Below are 25,571 nucleotides of genomic sequence, written 5' to 3' on the forward strand. Positions count from 1 at the left end.
TCCACTGTATTCTCTTGCCTCCTTTATCACAGATAAGTGACCATATGTGCATGGGTTTATCTCTGGGCTTTCTGTCCTGTTACATTGATCTATATTTCTGTTTTTGTGCCAGTACCATACTGTCTTGATTACTGTGGCTTAGTAGTATACTCTGAAGTCAGGGAACCTGATTCCTCCAGCTCCATTTTTCATTCTCAAGATTACTTTGGCTATTTGGGGTCTTTTGTGTTTCCATACAAATTGTGAAATTTTTTGTTCTAGTTCTGTGAAAAATGCCAGTGGTAGTTTGATAGGGATTGCATGGTGTCTGTAGATTGCTTTGGGTATTAGAGTCATTTTCACAATGTTGATTCTTCCAATCCAAGAACATGGTATATCTCTCCATCTATTTGTATCATCTTTAATTTCTTTCATCAGTCTCTTATAATTTTCTGCATACAGGTCTTTTGTCTCCTTAGGTAGGTTTATTCCTAGATATTTTATTCTTTTTCTTGCAGTGGTAAATAGGAGTGTTTTCTTAATTTCACTTTCAGATATTTCATCATTAGTGTATAGGAATGCCAGAGATTTCTGTGAATTAATTTTGTATCCTGCTACTTTACCAAATTCATTGATTAGCTCTAGTAGTTTTCTGGTAGCATCTTTAGGATTCTGTACGTATAGTATCATGTCATCTGCAAACAGTGACAGCTTTACTTCATTTTTTCCGATTTGGATTCCTTTTATTTCTTTTTCTTCTGTGATAGTTGTGGCTAAAGCTTCCAGAACTATGTTGAATAAGAGTGGTGATAGTGGACAACCTTGTCTTGTTGCTGATCTTAGTGGAAATGCTTTCAGTTTTTCACCACTGAGGACGATGTTGGCTGTGGGTTTCTCATATATGGCCTTTATTATGTTGAGGAAAGTTCCCTCTGTGCCTACTTTCTGCAGGGTTTTTATCATAAATGGGTGTTGAATTTTTTTGAAAGCTTTCTCTGCATCTATTGAGATGATCATATGGTTTTTCTCCTTCAATTTGTTAATATGGTGTATCACGTTGATTGATTTGCGTATATTGAGGAATCCTTGCATTCCTGGAATAAACCCCACTTGATCGTGGTGTATGATCCTTTTAATGTGGTGTTGGATTCTGTTTGCTAGTATTTTGTTGAGTATTTTTGCATGTATGTTCATGAGTTATATTGGCCTGTAGTTTTCTTTCTTTGTGACATCTTTGTTTGGTTTTGGTATCAGGGTAATGGTGGCCTCATAAAGTGAGTTTGGGAGTGTTCCTCCCTGTGCTATGTTTTGGAACAGTTTGAGAAGGATAGGTGTTAGCTCTTCTCTAAATGTTTGAGAACATTCTAACATTTGCCTGTGAAGCCATCTAGTCCTGGGTTTTTGTTTGTTGGAAGATTTTTAATCACAGTTTCAATTTCAGTGCTTGTGATTGGTCTGTTCATATTTTCTATTTCTTCCTGGTTCAGTCTCAGCAGGTTGTGCATTTCTAAGAATTTGTCCTTTTCTTCCAGGTTGTCCATTTTATTGGCATAGAGTTGCTTGCAGTAATCTCTCATGATCCTTTGTATTTCTGCAGTTTCAGTTGTTACTTCTTCTTTTTCATTTCTAATTCTATTGATTTGAGTCTTCTCCCTGTTATTCTTGATGAGTCTGGCTAATGGTTTATCAATTTTGTTTTATCTTCTCAAAGAACTGGCTTTTAGTTTTATTGACCTTTGCTATCGTTTCCTTCATTTCTTTTTCATTTATTTCTAATCTGATCTTTATGATTTCTTTCCTTCTGCTAACTTTGTGGGTTTTTTGTTCTTTTTCCTCTTTGCTTTAGGTTTAAGGCTAGGTTGTTTATTTGAGATGTTTCCTGTTTCTTAAGGTAGGACTGTATTGCTGTAAACTTCCCTCTTAGAACTGCTTTTGCTGCATCCCATAGGTTTAGGGTCATTGTGTCTCCATTGTCATTTGTTTCTAGGTATGTTTTAATTTCCTCTTTGATTTCTTCAGTGATCACTTCGTTATTAAGTAGTGTATTGTTTAGCCTCCATGTGTTTGTATTTTTTACAGATCTTTTCCTGTAATTGATATCTAGTGTCATAGCGTTGTGGTAGGAAAAGTTACTTGATACAATTTCAATTTTCTTAAATTTACCAGGGCTTGATTTGTGACCCCAAGATATGATCTATTCTGGAGAATGTTCCATGAGCACTTGAGAAAAATGTGTATTCTTGTTTTTTTGGATGGAATGTCCTATAAATATCAATTAAGTCCATCTTGTTTAGTGTATCATTTAAACCTTCTGTTTCCTTATTTATTTTCATTTTGGATGATCTGTCCATTGGTGAAAGTAGGGTGTTAAATTCCCCTCCTATGATTGTGTTAGTGTCGATTTCCCCTTTTATGGCTGTTAGTATTTGTGTTATATATTGACTTGCTCCTTTGTTCTGTGCATAAATATTTACAATTGTTATATCTTCTTCTTGGAGCGATCCGTTGATCATTATGTAGTGTCCTTCTTTGTCTCTTGTAATAGTCTTTATTTATTTATTTATTTTGCAATACACGGGCCTCTCACTGTTGTGGCCTCTACCCTTGCGGAGCACAGGCTGCGGACACGCAGGCTCAGCGGCCATGGGTCACAGGCCCAGCCACTTCGCGGCATGTGGGATCTTCCTGGACCGGGGCACAAACCCATGTCCCTTGCATCAGCAAGCGGACTCTCAACCACTGTGCCACCAGGGAAGCACCAATAGTCTTTATTTTAAAGTCTATTTTTTCTGATACGAGAATTGCTACTCCAGCTTTCTTTTGATTTGCATTTGCATGGAATATCTTTTTCCATCCCCTCACTTTCAGTCTGTATGTGTCCCTAGGTCTGAAGTGGGTCTCTTGTAGACAGCATATGTACGGGTCTTGTTTTTTTATCCATTCAGCCAGTCTTTGTCTTTTGGTGGGAGCATTTAATCCATTTACATTTAAGGTAATTATCGATATGTATGGTCCTAGTCCCATATTCTTAATTGTTTTGGGTTTGCTATTGTAGGTCTTTTCCTTCTCTTGTGTTTCTTGCCTAGAGAAGTTCCTTTAGCATTTGTTGTAAAGCTGGTTTGGTGGTGCTGAACTCTCTCAGCTTTTGCTTGTTTGTAAAGATTTTAATTTCTCCATCAAATCTGAATGAGATCCTTGCTGGGTAGAGTAATCTTGGTTGTAGGTTTCTCTCCTTCATCACTTTAAATATGTCCTGCCAGTCCCTTTTGGCTTGCAGTTTCTGCTGACAGATCAGCTGTTAACCTTATGGGGATTCCCTTGTGTGTTATTTGTTGTTTTTCCCTTGCTGCTTTTAATATGTTTTCTTTGTATTCAATTTTTGACAGTTTGATTAATATGTGTCTTGGCATGTTTTTCCTTGGATTTATCCTGTATGGGACTCTCTGTGCCTCCTGGACATAACTATTTTCTTTCCCATATTAGGGAAGTTTTCAACTAGAATCTCTTCAAATATTTTCTCAGTCCCTTCCTGTTTCTCCTCTTCTTTCGGGACCCCTATAATTCAAATGTTGGTGCGTTTAAGGACCCAGAGGTCTCTGAGACTGTCCTCAATTCTTTTCATTCTTTTTTTTTTCTGCTCTGTGGTAGTTATTTCCACTATTTTATCTTCCAGGTCACTTTTCCGTTTTTCTACCTCTGTTATTCTGCTATTGATCCCTGTTAGAGTATTTTTAATTTCCTTTATTGTGTTGTTCATCATTGCTTGTTTCCTCTTTAGTTCTTCTAGGTCCTTGTTTAATGTTTCTTGCCTTTTCTGTATACTATTTCCAAGATTTTGGATCATCTTTACTATCATTCTGAATTCTTTTTCAGGTAGACTGTCCATTTCCTCTTCATTTGTTAGGTCTGTTCGGTTTTTACCTTGCTCCTTCCTCTGCTGTGTGTTTTTCTGTCTTCTCCTTTTGCTTATCTTACTGTCTTTGGGGTCTCCTTTTTGCAGGCTCCAGGTTCGAGGTTCCCATTGTTTTTGGTGTCTGTCCCCATTGGCTAAGGTTGGTTCAGTGGGTTGTGTAGGCTTCCTGGTGTAGGGGACTAGTGCCTCTGTTCTTGTGGATGAGGCTTGATCTTGTCTTTCTGGTGGGCAGGTCCACGTCTGGTGGTGTGTTTTGGGATGTCTGTGGCCTTATTATGATTTTAGGCAGTCTCTTTGCTAATAGATGGGGCTGTGTTCCTGTCTTGCTAGTTGTTTTGCATAGGGTGGCCAGCACTGTAGCTTGCCAGTCATTGAGTGAAGCTGGGTCTTGGCGTTGAGTTGGAGATCTCTGGGAGATTTTCGCCATTTGATATTATGTGGAGCTGGGAGGTCTCTTGTGGACCAGTGTCCTGAAGTTGGCTCTGCCACCTCAGAGGCACAGCACTGATCCTCCCTGGAGCACCAAGAGCCTTTCATCCACATGGCTCAGAGTAAAAGGGAGAAAAAATGGAAAGAAAGAAAGAAAGAGGATAAAATGAAATAAAGTAAGATAAAATAAAATAAATGTATTAAAATAAAAAATAATTGTTAAGAAAAAAAATTAAAAAAAAAAACAAAAAAATGGACAGAACCCTAGGTCAAATGGTGAAAGCAAAGCTATACAGACAAAATCTCACACAGAAGCATACATATACACACAAAAAGAGGAAAAGGGAAGAGAATATGTATATTGCTGCTCCCAAAGTCCACCTCCTCAATTTGGGATGATTCCTTGTCTATTCAGGTATTCCACAGATGCAGGGTACATCAAGCTGATTGTGGAGATTTCATCAGCTGCTCCTGAGGCTGCTGGGAGAAATTTCCCTTTCTCTTCTTTGTTTGCACTGCTTACGAGGTTCAGCTTTGGATTTGGCCTCACCTCTGTGTGTAGTTCGCCTGAGGGCGTCTGTTCTTCACTCAGACAGGACAGGGTTAAAGGAGCCCCTGATTTGGAGGCTCTGGCTCACTCAGTCCAGGGTGAGGGAGGGGTTTGGATGCGGGGCGAGCCTGCAGCGGCAGAGGCTGGCGTGACCATGACGTTGCACCAGCCTGAGGCGCGCCGTGCGTCCTCCCGGGGAAGTTGTCCCTGTATCCCAGGACCCTGGCAGTGGCGGGCTGCACAGGCTCCTGTGAGGGGAGGTGTGGATAGTGACCTGTGCTCGCACACAGGCTTCTTGATGGCGGCAGCATCAGTCTTAGCGTCTTATGCCGGTCTCTCTGGTCCGCGCTGATATCCGAGGCTCACGCTCGATCGTTTCTGGAGCTCCTTTAGGCGGCGCTCTTAATCCCCTCTCCTCGCGCACCAGGAAACAAAGAGGGAAGAAAAAGTCTCTTGCCTCTTTGGCAGGTCCGGACTTTATCCCGGCCTCCCTCCCGGCTAGCCGTGGTGCACTAGCCCCCTTCAGGCTGTGTTCACGCTGCCAACCCCAGTCCTCTCCCTTAATTGCTTTTTTAAAAAAAATCGATTAAGGTGATATGTTTTTCTCCTTTTTTATTGTTTTATAGTGAATTATACTGATTGATATTTAAATATTAAACCAGCTTTGTATTTCATAGATAAACTCTACTTCATCCTGATGTATAATCCATTTTATAGGTAGTATTTTCTTGAAAGTTTTTGTGTTTATTTGGGCAAATTATACTAGTGTTTAGTTTTCTATCCCTTTAATGCAAAATTGGATGCACTGTATTCCTTAGCTTCTGTCATCTGATTTTAATATTTGTATTATTTCTTCCTTCAGTATTTAATATTTTCTAATATAAAATTGAAAGCTATAAATTTTATTTTAAATGCTCTTGTGGCCAATTCCCACAAATTTTTCTAATTTTCCTTCTCATTTCATGTTTTTTCCATATTTTGTTACTTGGAGATGAATTGCTTAATTTCCAATTATTTTGGAATTTTTCATATTTTTTTCCATTTTTATATTCAGCCAAAGAATCAAAAGGATCTATTTCTATATCTTTCTGCATGAGTTCCTCTTCTCTAGTAGTTTGCCTTTCAAATTCCCATCTTACATTCTCAATAAACATCTTTATTCTTGTTTCACCTGTAAAAGCTGTAGGAGAAATATACTTTCTGGGTCTTGAAAATGTCTTGAGGATATTTCGGAAATAGCGTATAATCTGAGTGTATCTGGCATATAGGATGGATAGACAAGCATGTAAAAGATTATATGCCATGGTAGTGAATTATAAGAAGGCCACGCACACACAGATCTAGCTAGTAAAATTTGGTTCTAATTGTTTGATATTTTAGACAATCATGTTTTTTTTGAGGATGGGGTATATAAATATATCTGTGTTTTACCAAGGTAAATTCTTCTAGGAACAATTCTGGGACTGCTCATAAAATGAGAGAAGATTATTTGAAGAGCTGAGTTGTGAGTGAATAAAGATCTACGTTAGGACAGTGATAAGAGTGGTTAAGAGGTTTTGCTAAGTGTAGTGGTGGGGTATGAAGTGCGGGAACTTGAGAAGTCACAGATGACAGAAATAGAAAAGCTTTCCCTTTTCAGTTTAATAGCATGTTTCGGATAAAGGTGGTAGGTTCAGTTTTGTACATTTTTAATTTTAGGTACTTATTGAATGATTGAAGACTATCCTACAAATAGAATTGTGGGTTTGAATTTAGGAAAACAGCTGTGTTAGATATGAAAAATTTGACAGCTAGATCTAAGTTGATAATAATAGATGATATGGGAGTGGATATTGCCAGGGGACATATGACAAAGTCTTGAGAAAATGCCAGCATACTGGGAAATGATGCAGAAAACGTCTGACCACCAAGAATGGTGATCAGAGTGATAGCAGAAGGATAATAGAAAAATCTGCTTAATTTTAAGTTCACTCCTCTCTGAGCTTTCATAAAAAGGGCACATAGTAAACTTAGGTAGAGACGTAGCATCTGGAAGGAAAGACTGAATGTGGTATTGTCTTCATTTCTTTATTTACATTTAAAGAGCCAGAATAGTTACTTGAATTATAAATGTTCAATCTAAATTGTTTCTCTCTTTATTTTCGCCCTGCAAGTAAGTGAATTTTGTTTCAAAACTAGGTGTATTTATCTTATATTTTATTAATTCTATGCTAATAAATCTTAGATTTCTTTAGCAATAATCAATTATATTTGAATTAGTAGTTTCCAAGATGCTTATTTCTTTTGTTTTTAAGATTCAGATTTTTGGGGGTTATTGTGACGTCTTATTACTTAGTTTATGTGTTGCTTAAAATAGGAATATAGAAAAGTTGATGTAAAGTAAAATTGAATGCAAGTACTAGACCTGGCCCTTGATTTTATTGATAGATGGTACATTTTGGCAAGGTCTCTTGGGGTACCTCCACTCAAAGTTTAAACACAAGCACACACACACAAATATATACTCCTTCAATAAGTAACGTGTGTTTGATCTTGAAGCAGAATTCCTCATCTGTACTTGACTTTGAGTGATATGTCATATGTTGAATTTGTTATTGGTTTTTAATAAGAATATATTCAAATTCCATTTTTAAGTTTTAAAGAATAGATACAAGTCCAGTATATGTTTACAAAACATTCTTGTTTGGTTTCCTTTTATCATGTTTTAAGGTTACATGTGACTATAATGTTCCACAGTGAGACAGAGATTGATAATCAGGAAAGAATAGCCCTTTAATGTGATTTATATCTATAGATTTTATGTCAGATATGAAAAGTTGCTGTTTAAATTGTAAAGGAGGATCCATTAAGGAACACTTTAAACCATTTTACTATTTAACATACCTTGAGCTCTTCTTTATAGAATTATGCCTTTTAAAGCAAACTTTAGTTGCTTACCAAATGTTTGCAAAATATGATTTGATAAAGTTAAATTATTCTAATATTAATAAAATACAGAAATAATAGCCTTTAAAATAGTACATTTAATATGAAGGTATGTGGTGTTTCAGGGGAGTTTAGAAGCCAGTTATTTTCTAATTTCCATTAGTAATTTTAATTTCCTCTTGTCAGGTAAGGTTAGACAAGGGTAGACAATGTATATAGTAGGGAGTGGTGAAGGTATAAAAATTCTTCAAATGTCTCCCATTTTGTCCTGTTGTCCTATTGGTTTCAGTGTATGGTTGGGTTAGATGTGAAATAACCTGTAGGTTGTTGCCTAGTTCTGGGATGAATCTCTGAAAATATCACATAGCAGTTGACATTTTTGTTACAATGGAATCATTCCCTAGTTATCTTCACTTAAACTACTCCCCTTCAAGTATTTATTAATAATATTTTCTTTTATTTGCTCAAATCATATTTTTGACAAACTGAATTGTCCTATGGTTTGGCTCAGTCTTTTTAATGTACTATCCAGCATTTGCCTTTAATTTCTTATAAATCTAATTTCTAACATGATTTATTTTCTTCATATCAGTGTTTAGGTAAAAGAAGTACTTTGCCTTTACTAGTGTACAAAAACTAACCTCTTAGAGGTTGGCCAAAATCTTCCAATTGTACAATTCCTAGAGCTAATATAATCTCTCATTGTGCAGATGAAAACAGTTAGACCTGGCGAGGTAAAGTGAGTTAGTTGCCCAAGACCGACAAGAGATACTACCAAGGATGATTTAGTCTGGTTTTTGATTTGTTTCCCAATCTTATGTTTATTCATATGCATATATAATATATATTCATATATATTGAATATAGTATATAGTATATGATATGTGTGAAAGGGACTTAAGCATCTGCAAATTTTGGTATTTGTAGGGGTCCTGGATCCTATTCCCCCCACCCCATAGCAAGGGACTACTGTACTTTTATTCCCACTTCCCTCCTCATAGTCTATAAGGAGTGAGGATTCTCCAGGGCAAAGGCTGTCAAGCTAAGTCAACTTTTTATCCCTATAGCCTAGTGTTTTGCACAGACTAAGAGATATTTGATTCCTTATGCATGTACGTAAACACCATATCAGTTGGGTTGCTTATGGTGTTAGGAGCAGAAAACCCACTTCACACTGGCCTTCAGTGACTGAAGAGGAGCTTACAGGTTCTAGTAAAAAGTCTTAGGGAAAAAAAAAAAAGGTCTCACAGAAAGTATAAAGGTAGGCTGGTCTTTGATCCAGAAGTTCATGATTCCATTTGGAATAAACTCTTACTCTTTATTTCTGTAATTCTCATAGCTCTGCTCCCTTTGGGTTTTGGCTTCATCCTCAGGCTTGCTTCTCTCCTACAGAAAGAGCTTTCAATACTCCTGGAATTATGTACTTCCTCTTTTACACTGTAAGAGGAAGGAAGGAATTACCCAGCAAAACTTCTGACCTTTCCTCTTAATTGCACCAATTAGATCAAGTGCTGTTCCCTTAGACAGTTTGTCAGTGTGGGTGTGATTATTACCCTCATTGGTTTAAGACAGTTAAGGCCCTCTCTTATTGCTGGGACAGTGCTGGGGATAGTGTATGGCAACAATCTATCTAAACTGGTATACAGTAGGAAAGGGCTCCAACATCAAATTTTTATTACTCATCATAGGTTGTGTATACATGTGGATGTATATGTGAGCTTTCATTTGGAGCTTAAGGGAAAGGATCCCAATAGACTCTGTGACCAGAATTAAGTTTACATTAATTGTTTTTTTAATTTTAAACAATTAATTAGGTAGTATAGCGCCATAAACATGACACCACAAGTGTCTGAATTCCAAAAGAAAAGAAATAAGCAACTTGGAAACTAGTGATTGTATTGTACTGAGTATTGCTAAAGAATCCTAAAATTTTGTGGCAAAATTGATATCTAAGAAAGTACTTTTCAAGCTTTAATGTATAAATCACCTGGGGATCTCATTAAAATCCAGATTTTGATTTAGTAGGTATGGAGTGGGACCTATAATTCTGCATTTTTAATAAGTTTGTAGGTGATTCTAGTGCTGGTGGTCCATTTTACAGAGCTGGGGTTTAAAAGACCAAACTGTTTTTGTCATTTTCTAAAGGTGTTGAGAACCAGCTCAGTTTACTGTTGCAGGCCACCAATGTCTCTTTTCTGGACGTCTGCAGTAGCCTTGTAGTAGCCTCCCTCCTTAACCCTCTTGTCCCACTACAATCCATTCTCTAAATGGAGCTTATAGTGATCATTTTAATATGTAAATCAATCACATCACTCCTGTAATTAACCTTCTACTGGTATTCCATTGCATTAGAATGAAATCTAAACTCTACCATAACTACACTGTACTAAATGATGCAGCCCCTGCCTGCCTCTCCAAATGCTTTTCATACCACTCTTCCCTTTATTCACTTTGCTTGAGTGCTTTGCAACCACCCTTCATGCTGCTTGTAATGTGGACCCTGCATCTTCACACGACTGGCTTCTTCTCTTTATTCAGGTCTCTGCTTAAATATTAACCACTTCTGAGTGTATCTTATGAGTGACTTCAGAGAAATAAATTCTTGGGGTATTGTTGTAATGAGAGTAGATCACCAACTCTGTCAGTTCAGTTAAAGAGTGATGTAAAAGTCACTTTAAAGTTTTGGTTGGTTCAGTTCATATTAGAGATTATTTCATAATGCATGTAAAAGGTTTGTTTCCATATTTTTATAGTATTAATGGATATTTCTTTTTCCTATCCAAGTCACTGTGTGCCCAGTATTCAGCAGACAGACGAGAAGATGAGAAGATGTGTGATCATTTGATAAGAGCAGCCAAATATCGAGACCATGTGACAGCAACTCAGCTAATCCAGAAAATTATCAACATTCTCACAGACAAGCATGGAGCCTGGGGAAATTCTGCAGTGAGGTAAAGTTATACCTTTAGGATTTGGCCACTGATTTTCTGTAGAAGTCCTTGGTTTAGATAAATGGCTTTGGATATGATCAAGGCCAGATGAAGAACAAAGTAATTTAATTTTGTATTTTATCTTCTGCAATGAATTTAAAGCAAAGGGGAAGGAGAAAATCAGTATGGGTATAGTTATGGATCTTTGTGGAGATTTCAATTCCCTTCAACTACTTCAAAAAGAATAGTTGCTCATATATTTATTTACTTTGAAGTGAACTATTAAGGGAAGTAGTGTAAACTGCTTTTACTGGTTGCACTTATATCTGAATTTATACAAGTACAATACTTTATTTAAAGAAACTATTCCCTATTTTACACTTTTGAGTTTTTAACACATAAATTTGAAAACATAATAATATGTGTTGTTTTGTTGCAAATTGCAGGGCTATGATGAAACAATACCATCTTTAAAATTTTATTTACTACATCTACCTCCTTTTAAGATTACCAAACTGAACGTGCAATTTTTTATTCTAATTTTAGAAACAAAATATTTACTTTCTAGGACTAAGGAACTTAGATAAATCATAAAATTTAGTCTTTTTGGAATATTTTATTCTACAAGTCTTAGGAACATGTTTTGACTCATTTAAGTAATGTTAATGAAAAAGTTCTTTATTTTCCCATTAGAAAGATATTTTTTAATTCCTCATTTCTGCATAACTTTTTCTGGAAGACAAACACAAAAGAAAACAGCAAATTACTTGTATATTATATATAGGCGTAACTGGTTTCTGCTTGTGTTTTAAGCAATTCACGTGTCTAGCAGACATCAAAGTCTAGTTTTAGAGATTTTCCAGTAAACAGAAAAAGATTTTAGTTTTTTTTTAAGCTGAACTTTAAACTAGTTGAGTTGAAACCTATCTGATATGGGATGTTTTTGTTTTGAGTACAAGTATTCACTAATATAGAGTAGATATGTCTCATCATGCTTATTGTGAAGAATACTTAAATAAAATGAATTACATTTCTGGGCATATCATTTTTGGTGTTCAGAGGAAGGAATGCAGGTCAAGGTCTTGAAGGCAAAAGGACTGAGTAAAAGCAGAAACCATGTTTGTTTGTTTGTTTTAATTACTGTTCCAGCTGATCTCAGCTGCAAGAATGGTCATGGGAATGACATGAATTACTGGGTCAGGGCTCTCTAGTGCCTTATATTGCAACATGTAAAAGCCTATGGGTGTGTGTTTGGAGGGGACTGTGGAAGGGGAGTTGTATTGAGGATTTTAGAGTTTCCAGATACTTTAATGTAACAGATTTGTTATAGTCATTTTGACACCTGGTACTGAATAAATTAGAAGATTACTTTGATGTACAGTGCTTGACACATACTGGGAACTAAATATATGTTTGTTACATTTTTTTTTTAGGCTTAAAATTTTTGTTTTTGACCTAAAAGGAGTTTTACAATTTTAAAATGAAAGCCTTTAGGCAACTTATGCCAAAGGGGTCATTTTTATAAGATCAAAATTCTTTCTCGTGATAGCTATACCATTGTATAGCTCAGTATACCTGTGCTGTCAACACGAAAGTGTTTTTCTGAAGTGATTTTGGTGTAATAAAGTATCTTGGAGAACTAAATGGACTGTGAAATGTATTTGTCTAGAACTAATTAGTGTTTCTGTAATAGAGTTGTTCAAGGGTTCAACTCTGTTATTCTATAAAGCCAGAAAAAATTGAATTCTGAAATTTTAATATTTCCCCAAATTTACAGAACATTTTTTACTTTTTTACTCTTGAGTAAAAACAGCTGTCAAACTGTTTTCTTTTAAATGTGTACATTTTTAATTAAAAGCAACAACAAATGATTCATCATTGAAAGGAAAATTAATATTAGTGAATTGATATTTTCCTCTTTATAGATCTCATAACTTACCTAGATTTTATTTAAAACAATGCTTAACAAAGCACATTGCCTCCATGCTGATATTTTTGTCGTTGTATTTAGTTCAGTGTCACATTCAACTGTAACTTATTTGGAATACCTGGTTGCTCCCTAATGCCTTTAATACAATTATCTTAAAATAGGCCTTTTCAGTATTAATTCCAATTAGAGTGGATTTCTAGACCTTGGTGCCCTTTTTTAGGAAGCTGTGTAAGAAAATGTAGTTGATAAAACGTATGCTGACTTACCATTCTTTGAGTGGTTAACTATTCTGATTTCCCTTGTATGAGGCTTGCATAATCAGCTTGTAAATTATGGACATGGTTATAATAAATGAGACTAACACAGTGTACTTTGTTCTTCACTTAGCATAATTCTAGAAAACATAAATGGCATTAGAGAGAAATCAGAGTCATACTGTAGCTATAATGCATTTAACTATCCTAAGCCTGTTAAAAGAAATATGCACAATGAGCAAAATTCTAGTAAAGAGGATTAAATTATTTTAAGTATAATTCCTTTGTGTTTTATCTTAAGAATTATAGTAGCATTTTGTCTTATAAATTCAATCATATTAGAATATATAGAAATTTCATTTGTGGCATTTTTTATTTTGACCCTCCTTTGGAATCCACATAATTTCCTTGTAGCCATGGCTATGTAGGCCTAATACTTTCCCATTAATGTCATTTGTTTTGTTTCACTATTGATGGCTTTTCTAATGCCACACGATCAGCCGGCTGCAATCCTGGCAGCTGGCCTGGGATCGGCAGTGGTTTTAATAAATCACAATCAGACCCATGCCATTACATCAATATTTTTAGTCAATTATAGAGAAGGTCAGGTGCTACATTCAGTATAGGAGCCTCAGCATGTGGCATTTGAGAAACATCTGGTCCTGCAACAAAACTGCAAGCTGGGAAAAAAAGAATCCAATTTATCCCATCTAAAGAGACCAAATGAAATCTGCTGCTTTATGGATAACACAATGATGATTATAGCCATTTTGAACATGTTATACTTGCTAGACTTAATACCCTTTATAAAGACATATTCCCAAAAGTTTCCATTCAATAAAAACTGAAAATGAAAATATTATTTTCTCAGAAGCAGATGGGAATTGTTGTTTCCTCACAGCAGGCATCTAATATCTTTTGACACCTAGTGACCTGCCTGAATGCAATTTGTGTCTTAATATCCTGCTTATACCAGCTTTTGCCACAAGAGAAAGAGAGAGGAGCTCTCTCTTTCTCTCTCTCTCTTCTTTCTTTGATGCCTAGACTATTGCATTGACAGGTAAAGAAAGTATTCCTCCCTTAGAGCTCTTATAACTGTGTGCCCTTTACTGTCATTGCATTTTTTCAAATGCTTAGAGATTTCAGGAAATAATGGGACAGACAAGTACCTGTTCATCCATACATTACTGTCACCTGGAGTGAGGCTCAGGTGAAAACAGAGAGAGCTTGATAAGAATAGTGGAATAAGCAAGAAAGAGGCCACAAATGAACAGAGTGGCAGAAGTAATTTTTTTCCGGTGCATGGAGCAGGCATTGTGTTTATTTGGGTCAGGAGACAAATCATCTTTCATGTAGATGACACCTGGTAAAGTGGCTGAATGTAAGAAGGATGAGGAGAGATGATGGAGAACACTGGATGGAAGTCTCAGAGGACATACTACCCTTTTCTCATATCGTCCTTCATTGCATTCTAATAGGCTGACTAATGTACCATGGAAATTCTCTCTTGGTATTAGTCCGGGAAAGAAGGTGGTTCTCTTCTTCTCTGAAAAATGCGTGGATAGAGCTAGAAACATAAATTATCTTAGAAGTAATAAGGTTTAGGAGTTTCTAAGAGAATCTCTTATCAAGATTCTTGAATGCTTTTGATTAGTTTAGGAGACTGTATTTAGGTTTAGATTTCTGCTGCTTTAAGAAACTCCATTTCAGATTGCTTGAATGTGTTCTAATGGATGCCCTCAAGCTAGAGGCGTCTCTTCCTGAAAGACATTCATCTTTTTTCTGTGTCACAAGCTTGCCGGTAAAATCTTTGTGATGCTCTCTCCAATTTTTCTTCAGTAAATCAAATCTTCCTTCTTTCAGAAAGATGAATGCTGTAAGGTTGGAGTGTTATAAAAAAAAAAATCAATGCAGGCAAAATTGAAACAGTATGCTTCTGTATTGATTGGCCTTGTGAAATCGAAACTAACAGCTTTGTAACTGTTCCAGTGGACAGTTAGCTGACCTGTAATGGGCAAACTATCAATATTAACATTACTATTTTATCTTGTACTATGTCATTTTAAAATCCAGAGTCCAAGGAATGGAAAGGCCTAAAGAATTTTTAATCTTTGTAGGAAATATCCCATTTTCTTTTTATATACCATTGTTTGAAGAAAGCAGTAGCTAATGTACTTGACCTATAAAAAACTAAGACTACGGCAGTGTTGGTTTTATATCAGTTACTCTTTTTAAAACACAACAACAAAAAAAACCTTGATTTTTTTTTTTTGAAAATAATTTCTGATTAAAAAAATTTCGCTGGTGAAATTTAATATTGAACTCATCTTTTTATATGTGTTTCCCATTTCAACGGAAGTGTATTATGTCTTTTGAAAACATTCTTCATCTCCAATTTTTTATTAAGTAGGCAATACCAGTGAATTTCTAGAGAAATTAAAGTGCTAATACGCTTTCCTTATCAAGAGTTCATTTTAGGCATTTGATTTCATTATAGTACGTGGGTAATCAAGCAGATCTCTAGTCATAGGTATAATATACTCAATCTTATTCTTTCAAATGCTTTTGTTTTTATTCCTACCCACCCCTGGGAGCTAGTACTTGACATCAGTACAAGCACCACTCATTGCTCTCTCTGGAGCTCTGATGATGCTAGAAATTCTTTATAACCAATCCCGACAATAACATTGTAAGATGGCTTAATAAACCGAACATTTTTTCCATTTACCCCCTCCTTGTTCCCTTTCTTAGAAAGGAAAGAAAAAAATCAATAGCTTACAAAACAAATGGAGGAATCTATGGAGATGTCAGTTAAAGAAAACAGGTGTATTTGAAAGTGTTTACATGAAAAGAATAGTTTCAAACACTAAGCACATTAAATACCTATGCCCAGAACATAATGAGACTTGTTCATGTTCTTAGTTTCGTGATAAGTTGATATTTTTTTAAATTTATTTTCTTACTGAAGTATAATTGATTACAATGTTGTGTTAATTTCTGCTGTACAGAAAAGTGACTCAGTTATCCATATATATACATTCTTTTTTATATTCTTTTCCATTATGGTTTATCACAGTATACTGAATATAGTTCCTTGTGCTATACAGTAGGACCTTGTTGTTTATCCATCCTATATATAATAGTTTGCATCTGCTAACCCCAAACTCCCGGTCCGTCTCCCCCCACCCCAACTCCCTCTTCCCCTTGGCAACCACAAGTCTGTTCGCTATGTCTGTGAGTCTGTTTCATATATAAGTTCTTTTTTTAGATTAGATATATTAGATTCCACATATAAGTGATATTATGTGGTATTTGCCTTTCTCTGTCTGACTTTACTTCACTCAGTATGATAATCTTTAGTTGCATCCATGTTGCTGCAAAGAAATTTCTGGTATTGTGTCAGTACTGAGGAGCAGTTCTTTTTCCCTCATATTTTATGGCCACGGTGTAGTTGTGTTATATAGTTATACATGCTTATGATACAACTTTTATTATTAGTCAAATCTAACAGTACACTGAATGACTTATCAGAAATGTATGACTGTTATGTTTTGTAAATCAGTGATGCTGAGTATATGAGAATTGAATAGCTATATTTTCTAATAATGTAAGGCAAAAAATACATAATTTTATAGGCCATTAACATGTTTTACAGTATTCAAAATGAATATGTTCTTATAATAATTTTGGGTAAAATATTTTTGCTACAAAGTAATTTTAAAGAGATAAACAATAAAATAAGTTATGGTATTAAGTACCAACAATTCAAAGTTAATAAATTGCAACCATAAAAAAAAAAACACATTGAAAAAGAAATACAAATTATTGCACGTATGTTCACTAAAGACACCAAAACGTTTGTGTACATTTTTGCAATCCCCTTTCAGTTTCATTATTCAGTGAAGTCTCTTCCTGTTCTTCTTGATAGTCTTTCCTCCTGAGTTCTCTGACAGTTATGCACAGTATATGCTGCAGAATTTTGCTTGACAGTATACTGTGTTGTTTGTTTTGTGTGTAGATTATAAGATGTTTACCTTATGCTATTGCCATAGTTCCTAGCTTAGTGATGAGCCTGTAGTATATCCTAAATAAATTTTTTTTAATCAGGTAGACTACTTGTCTTCATTCATAACTTATCTTAAACTTATCATTATGCTAGGTATTAAATCAGATAAATTTCTTTCAACCAAAGCAGCAAGAAATTTAAACAGTAAAGTTCAAAAATATTTTTATCACACCTGGTGGTATTTTATGAAGGATGATATTAATTCAGAAATTAAGAAAAATGTAGTAGAAATAGAATATATCTGAAAAGAGATGTACTGTAGATAATAGTTACAGACTTGGAAATTTCGGTTTCTATTTGTAAAGAACACTTTTCTGTAACAATTTACTTTGAATATTTCGATTAGAAAAATTTGAAGCTCAATAGGTAATTTTAAGTTGTAACTTGGGTGGGGAGTCCTTGAACTTTAATAGTCCCTGGTATAATTTTTGGTAAAATCAAAAATTTTCAGAAGTATCTTAAAGGGTTGGAAGCAGATGAAATTCTTTAAGGAGTTTGAGAAAATTTAGTGGTTTCATGTAAATCTGGAGAGGAACCATACAATCTGTGTTTTTAACAAGTACCCCAGTACAAAAATCACTTGAAAACCACAGCAGTAGTTTAGCCAAACTTGCAATTTGTTGTCAGGGCTGCCTTCCACTTAAGACTACTGTAGGCTATTCTTGTAGCTGATACTTGGCTGTTTCAAGTTTTGTTTCTCCTGCCTATTGGAGCACTTTTTCTATTCATATTTGTTTAACACCAGCTGTGCATCATTTACTGTGCACAGTAAGGCACTCCAAAAACCAATATGAGTAAAACAGATACGTTTCTTGCCCTCATAGAACTTTCTGTCTAAGAGAGGCAATGGGAAAGTGAACAGAAAATTATAAATAGCTTAAAAGCAATGATTTTAATTTCTCACTGCATATAGCCATAAATAAGGAAATAGAAGGCTTTTTTTTTCATCCATCTTTAGTTTTCCTTTGGTAAAAGATCAGTGTGATTTCGTGGAAAGAACACTAGTGTGACATCTGTATTTCTATTCCTGACTCTTTCACTAACTGGTTATGTGACAATGAACAAGTTAAACTAACAAAATCTTATTTCATATGCATTTTATTTATTTCAGACAGATTACCTGTGAGAAGAAAGCAACAATAGTTGGTTTGCATTAGAGCCTGAGGCTTAAAGGAGGAGGGAGATGTTAACACAAATTATTGCAAATATGGCAAATGTTACTATTAAAGTAAGTTGATTAAATGTAAAATAGATAGCTAGTGAGAAGTAGCCACATAGCACAGGGAGATCAGCTCAGTGTTTTGTGACCAGACCAGCTAGAGGGGTGGGATAGGGAAGGTGGGAGGAGACGGAAGAGGGAGGGGATATGGGGATATATGTATACCTATAGCTGACTCACTTTGTTATACAGAAGAAACTAACACACCATTGTAAAGCAATTATACTCCAATAAAAATGTTAAAAATTTTTTTCTCTTTCTGATATTTAATTGCTAGTGTATAGAAATGCACTAGATTTCTGGTTATTACTTCTGTATACAGCAACTTTGCCAAATTCATTGATGAACTCTGGTAGTTTTCTGGTAGTGTCTTTGGGATTTTCTATGTATAGCATCATGTTATCTGCAAACAGTGACACGTTTACTTCTTCCTTTCTAATCTGGATTCCGTTTATTTCTTTTTCTTGTCTGATTGCTGTGGCTAGGACATCCTAAACTATGTTGAATACAAGTGGTGAGAGTGGGCGTCCTTGTCTTGTTCTTGATCTTAGAGGGAATGCTTTCAGCTTTTTACCATTGAGTGTGATGTTTGCTGTTGGTTTTGTCATATATAGCCTTTATTATGTTGAGGTGTGTTCCATGTATGCCCACTCTCTGAAGAGTTTTTATCATAAATGGATGTTGAATTGTATCAAAAGCTTTTTATGCATCTATTGAGATGACCATATGCTTTTTATTTTTCAGTGTTTTAATATGGTGTATCACACTAATTCACTTGTGGATATTGAAAGATTCTTGCATCCCTGGAATAAATCCCACTTGATCATGGTATATGATCCTTTTAATATATTGTTGGAGTCAGTTTGCTAGTATTTTGTTGAGGATTTTTGCATCCATGTTCATCAGTGATGTTGGCCTGTAATTTTTTTTGTGTGTGTGTGGTATCTTTGTCTGGTTTTTATATTAGGGTGATGGTGGCCTCATAGAATGAGTTTGGAGGTGTTCCTTCCTCTGCAATTTTTGGGAATAGCTTCAGAAGGATAGGTGTTAACTCTTCTCTAAATGTTTGGTAGAATTCACCTGTGAAGCCATCTGGTCCTGCACTTTTGCTTGGTGGGAGTTTTTAAATTACTGATTCAATTTCAGTACTGGTAATTGATCTGTTCATATATTCTATTTTTTCCTGGTTCAGTCTTGGGAGATTGTACCTTTCTAAGAATTTGTCCATTTCTTCTAGGTTGTCCATTTTATTGTCATATAGCTTCTCTTAGTAGTCTCTTATGATCCTTTGTGTTTCTGTGGTGTCAATTGTAACTTCTCTGTTTTCATTTCTGATTATTGATTTGGGCCCTCTCTTTTGAGTTAACATTTGAACCCAGGTAATCTGACTCAGAGTCTATACTTACAACTATTATGTAACTTCTTAATGTTAGTAATTGGTACTAGGTTTTTGAGTGCTTACAGTCTGCCTGGCACTGGCTAATTCCTTTACAAAACTTTCATTGGATCTTCACAATAACCCTGTAAAGTGGATACTATTATTTCTAGTTTGCCTTGGAGTAAATGAAGGCTTAGACACATTCATGACTTTTCAAATAATAAAGCTTCTGTTTTTACACCTTATAGTTGGCTACTTCAGTCAACATTGAAAGGTTTATCCATGTTTGATGTTTTGTTTCAAGAAGTACAGGTGTGAGTGCCACTCTTATTTTTTGGGAATTTGATTTTTCTTTTCTTTTTCTACTCTTTCTACCTACCTTTTACTTACTTATTTTTTTAGTTTTACTTATTTAGCTTGCTTGTGTCCAAACTTTTTTTACGCAAAAATCAAATCACCAATAAAAAGCCTTATAAATATTGTTCTTAATTAGAACCCAGTATATAATATAGATAAGAAGGGTCCCATCCTAGTTGACATCAAGAGATCATGGGTTTCTTACTCATTGCTCTACAATCATCTCATGATGTGAAAATCACTCCACAGCCTGAAAAGGGAATATTGGTCCAATGGAAGCTTGTTAGAATAAAATCAAAGTGGAACCTAACCTCCTAATTTATAATCTAGGACTCTTTCTAGCTTTCTGCCCTGCCCCCCTATATCTCTCATCATCTTATATTGGGTTATTTTTTTTAAGTGTATTGAATTTTTAGTAAATGATACATACCAGTGTTCAAATATTACTTACATATGAAAGTGATGCTTGATTGGACCTGGATCAAAACCACCACATAAGCAGCTATAAATATTATTGGAATAATTTGAATATAGATTCAATATTATATATAATATTGTTTTAATAGTTAATTTCTGAATAATTAGTACTATTTCTAAATAATAATTGTATTGTTTTATAAGAAAATATCATTGTTGTTCTTAGGAGATACGTTTGCTTAAGGGTTGAGACGTCATGCTGTCTATAACTAATTGTCAAGTGGTCCAGCAAAAAATAAATAAATAAATAAACATGGGGGAGAGAGATTGAGTGGAAGCATGTTAAAGCAAATATAGCAAGATAAGTAAACAAGGTGGTTTAGGTAAAGGTATGTAATTTTTTTCGATATTCTTCTTGCTGCTTTTCCATAGGTTTGTAACTTTTGCTGGGAAGAATATACTTCTGAGAAAATACTGAGAGATTGTCTCTTGGGTTTCCCTTACATTGTTTCCCTCTAGCTGTGGTTAATTGAGAATTAAAGCTTGATGTTAAAAATAAAATGTTTTGGTTGCATATTCAGAATTAGAAATTTTTTTACTTTACTTTCAGAGTTCAGTAAATTCTTACCAAATGCTTTCTGTGTCTTAGAAACAACACGTAGGTTAACGTATTATGCACTTTCCTTGAAAACACCTGGTATAGTCATATTTAACACTGTAAGGTATGGTTGGATGCACCTAATCTATGCCTTACCGCATTTTATAGGTGAGGAAACAGTTGGTGAGAGGTTAAATAATTTGTTGGAGATTGTACAAGTGATCTCTGACAAAACCAAGACTCAAAATCTTCACCATTTTGAGCTTGACTGAATGACTTTCATGAAATCATTTAGTTACTTATTCGTCAGTCATTCCAAGTGTCTTTTTCTTTCTTCCTCCTTATTTCTTCCTTCCATCCTTCCTTTTATTGATGTTTTTCTGATTAAGTTTTCAAAATTGGTTAATTTTGAAACTAATATTTGTTAAACACCTATTATGTGTCAGGCATTGTGCTAATTGCTGAGGCTGTAATAATAGAAAAGACAGACATGGGTTCTGTCCTCATAGAGCGTAGAATTTAAGAGATTGTTACTTCATTGTGAGTATGTCCTGGGATTTTCTGGCTCTGCTGGTATCATGCTAAAGCAGTCATATAGCATTTTCTGTTTAGAATGCTTTCACTTTGTGCTTCATGCTCTTCTCAGTGTTTGTCTGTCTTGTCTCTAAGCCTCTTGCATATATATTGTTTCCTTCTCTAGTTTAGGTGTCCTGCCATGTCTCCTATAACAACCTCTACTTCCCATGTTACAGCCCTTGTGACAATGAATAGTAATTGCTTTTGAAATCGCCCCAGACTCTTAACCTATAAATGCCATTAGGGAAATTATTATATTTATTTTTGTTCATTAACATGTGCTGGGAATATTACCTGGAATATTTTAGGCAGTTTAATAAGTGGCTTTTTAGTGATTGAAAAAAAGAAGTATATATTTCAAAGTTTAACATACGATAAAAACAGAAAGGAACTGGAAAATCAAGTTTGTGGTTTGGAATTTGTTTTATCATTCTCTCTTTTTCATAAGACCTAGGCCACATGCCTAATTAAAAACCAAACCAAACAAAAAACAACAGCGGATTGCTCTGTGCACACTGTCTGGAGCTTGTCTGGTCCCAGCCTGTGTTTAGTATGATTTGGTAACACTAAATCATTCCCAAACCCAAGATTCACTTGAGGTCTTTTGATACCTCTCTCTCTCCCTCCAAACCCACCAAAGAATTTATATTGTTTTAAAGTCAGCCTGGGGAATAGTTTATGTGAGTATTCTTCCCGGGTTTTCAAAGGAGGCTCTAAAGATTGGACACAGACTGAATTTTGGACTTTACCCATAGATATCTAGAGTCCACAGGAATAAATATCCAGTGAGTTGTCTTTCATACGTTCTCCCATTCCCAAAGAATCCATCGTTTCCATCAATATCAGGAACTTTTACTATATGCCTAATTAGACTGAGCACTTACCGTTGGGAACAAAGAACCACATTGACTGTAGAGCCTGTATTAGTCTCTCATTGCTACTGTAAAAATTACCACAAATATAGTGGCTTGAATAATAGTTGTTTTTTAGGTTCAGAAGCCTAAACTTGGTTAGCAGCACTGTGTTTCTTCTGGAGGCTCTGGAGACAATACATTTTCTTGAGTTTTTTGAACTTCTAATGCCTGCATTCCTTGATTCATGGCCCCTTCTTCCAGCTTCAAATTCCCCAACACAGCATCTTCAAATATTCAACTCTGCTTCTGTTGTCTCCTTCTTTTTCTTTGTTTTTATCATCATTTGCCTTCCCTCACTTTAACCCTCCTGCCTCTCTCTTATAAGGACCTTGTGATTACATTAGCTTAACGAGATAATCCAGGGTAATTTCCTCATCTCTATACCTTTAATTTAATCACACCTATAAAATCCCTTTGCCACGTAAGGCCATGTATTCACAATTCTGGGGATTAGTATGTCGACGTCTTTGGGGGCCCTTATTTAGCCAATTGCAGCACCTATTCTTTTAATTCTTTCTTTCAGATGATATACTAATATTGTATAGCTAGTGATTTAGTTTGCATCTCTTTTCTTACTAGATATATAATACTGGCAGAGCACTTATTAGTTATTGCTCTTCTTTTTTTTTTTGGCCACACCACATGGCTTACTGGATCCTAGTTCCCCGACCAGGGATTCAGTCTGCACCCTTGTCAGTGAAGGTGTGGGTACCTAATCACTGGTCCGCCAGGGAATTCCCTAAAGTGTACAGTTTTTATGTTTTTATATATATATATATATATATATATATATATATATATATATATATATATATATATAAAATGTATGTATCTCCTTCAAATCATCACCGCAATCAAAAGATTTCCTCCTGGGCTTCCCTGGTGGCGCAGTGGTTGAGAGTCCGCCTGCTGATGCAGGGGATGTGCGTTCGTGCCCCGGTCTGGGAGGATCCCACATGCCGCGGAGCGGCTGGGCCCGTGACCCATGGCCGCTGGGCCTGCGCGTCCGGAGCCTGTACTCCGCAATGGGAGAGGTCGCAACAGTGAGAGGCCCGCGTACCACAAAAAAAAAAAAAAAAGATTTCCTCCTGCCCTTTGGTGATTCCTTCTCTTCTACCTTCCCTACCCCCAGGCTTCCACTGATCAATATAGACTAGTTTATATTTTCTAGAATAACTTGTCAATAGATTTACCCAGTTTGTGCTCCTTTTTTTTCCTGGTTCCTTTCACTCAGCATAATTATTTTGAGATTCATCCATGCTGTTGAATATATTCATAGGTCATATTTTGCATGTGAATATCCATTTGTTCCAGCACTATTCATTAAAAAGACAATTCTTTATCCACTGAATAACCTTTGCACCTTTGTCTAAAATTTGTTACCCATCTGTATGTCGGTTTATTTCTGGACTTTGTTTTCTGTTCTCTTCACCTCTGACTGTCCTTCTGCCAGGACCACAGGGTCTTTGATTACTGGCTTTACAAGTCTTGAAGTCAGGTTGTATTAGTCTTCCAGCTTTATTCTTTTTCTGAGTTATTTTGGACAGTGTAGGTCTTTGGAATTTCCAAATGTAGTTTAGAATCAGCTTGTCAGTTTCTGTCCTGGGATTGGATTTGATTTTGTTGATGAATTTGGGGGGAATTTACATCATAATTATATTGACTCTACTAACCCATGAAAAAGGAATGTCTCTGCATTTATATAGTCTTTAATTTCTTCCAGCAATCTTATGTAGCTATCAGTATATACATATTGCCCCTCTTTTCAGATATATACCTATGTATTTCATATTTTCTATTGGAAACATTATTTTTACTTCAGTTTCTGAGTGTTCATTGCTGGCAGATAGAAATACAGGATATTTTGGATATTGATCTTGTATCCTGCATCCTTATTTAACTCAGTTATTCTAGTAGATTTTTGTAGTTTCTGTCTGATTTTATATGTAGGCAATTATATTGTCAGCAAAAAAAAGACAGTTTACTTCTTCCTTTTTTTTTTTTGCTGCACTGCAGGGCTTGTGGGCTCTTATTTCCCCTACCAGAGATTGAACCCTTGCCCTCAGCAGTGAAAACTTGGAGTTCTAACCACTGGACCACCAGGGAATTCCCTACTTATTTCTTTATAGTTTGGATTTTTTTTTTTTTGGCGATATGCGGGCCTCTCACTGTTGTGGCCTCTCCCGTTGCAGAGCACAGGCTCAGCGGCCATGGCTCACGGGCCCAGCTGCTTCGTGGCATGTGGGATCTTCCTAGACCAGGGCACGAACCTGTGTCGCCTGCATTGGCAGGTGGATTCTCAACCACTGCGCCACCAGGGAAACCCTATAGTTTGGATTTTTTTCAGGAGGGGGTTGTTCTTTTCCCATGCCAGATTATCTAGCATAATGTTGAATAGAAGTGATGAGAGCATAAATCTTTGTCCTTATCCTGATCTGAGGGTGGGGGAGACATTCAGTCCTTTATCATTAAATATGATGTTCTTGTAGGTTTTTCATGGATACCTTTTATCAGATTGAAGAAGCTAGCTTCTATTTCTAGTTTGCTGAGAGTATTTATCAGGAATGGTTTTCTCTTATTAGTTTAATTTGGTGTTTAATGTTAAAACAATAATTTTTGGATGTTAAACCAATCTTGCATTCTGATGATGTACTCATCTTGGTCATGAAGTATTATTATCCTTTTCATATATCATTGAACTTGATTTGGTAAAATTTTGTGATTTTGTGTAGAATTTTTACATTCATGACTAACATTGGTTTATGGTTTTCTTTTAACACCTTTGACAAGTTTTGGTATCAGGATAATGCCAGCCTCAAAATGAGTGGGAAGTCATTCCTCCACATCATAATCTGAATAGTTTATGTAAAATGGGTATTTATTTCTTTAATGTTTTATAGAATTTGTTAGCCAAGTCAAGTAGGCCTGGAATTTTGTTCGGTGAATTTTTAAACTACAAAGTCAGTTTTTTTAATACTTTAGAGCTCTTTTCATTTATTATCAAAGTTGTCCAATTTAGTGGCATCAACTTATTCATAATATTCCTTTATTATTCTTTTAATGTTTGCAAAATATGTGGTGATGTTGCCTATCTTATTTCTGATCTTGGTAATTTGTGTCTTCTCTCTTTTTTTGC

General features: G+C 35.5%; 1 protein-coding gene across 3 annotated transcripts in view; it reads left to right on the top strand.

Annotated features, from left to right (window-relative positions):
* Nucleotides 1-25,571, top strand: part of LRBA (LPS responsive beige-like anchor protein) — a 753,999-nt gene that overhangs the window by 354,639 nt on the left and 373,789 nt on the right. For all 3 annotated transcript variants that reach the window (XM_032633582.1, XM_032633583.1, XM_032633584.1), the window contains one exon: nucleotides 10,581-10,747. In XM_032633582.1, coding sequence (XP_032489473.1) covers nucleotides 10,581-10,747 — 167 coding nt within the window. The remainder of the gene's footprint in view (nucleotides 1-10,580; nucleotides 10,748-25,571) is intronic.

Source organism: Phocoena sinus, chromosome 5 (assembly GCF_008692025.1).
Source record: "Phocoena sinus isolate mPhoSin1 chromosome 5, mPhoSin1.pri, whole genome shotgun sequence".
NCBI lineage: Eukaryota > Metazoa > Chordata > Mammalia > Artiodactyla > Phocoenidae > Phocoena > Phocoena sinus.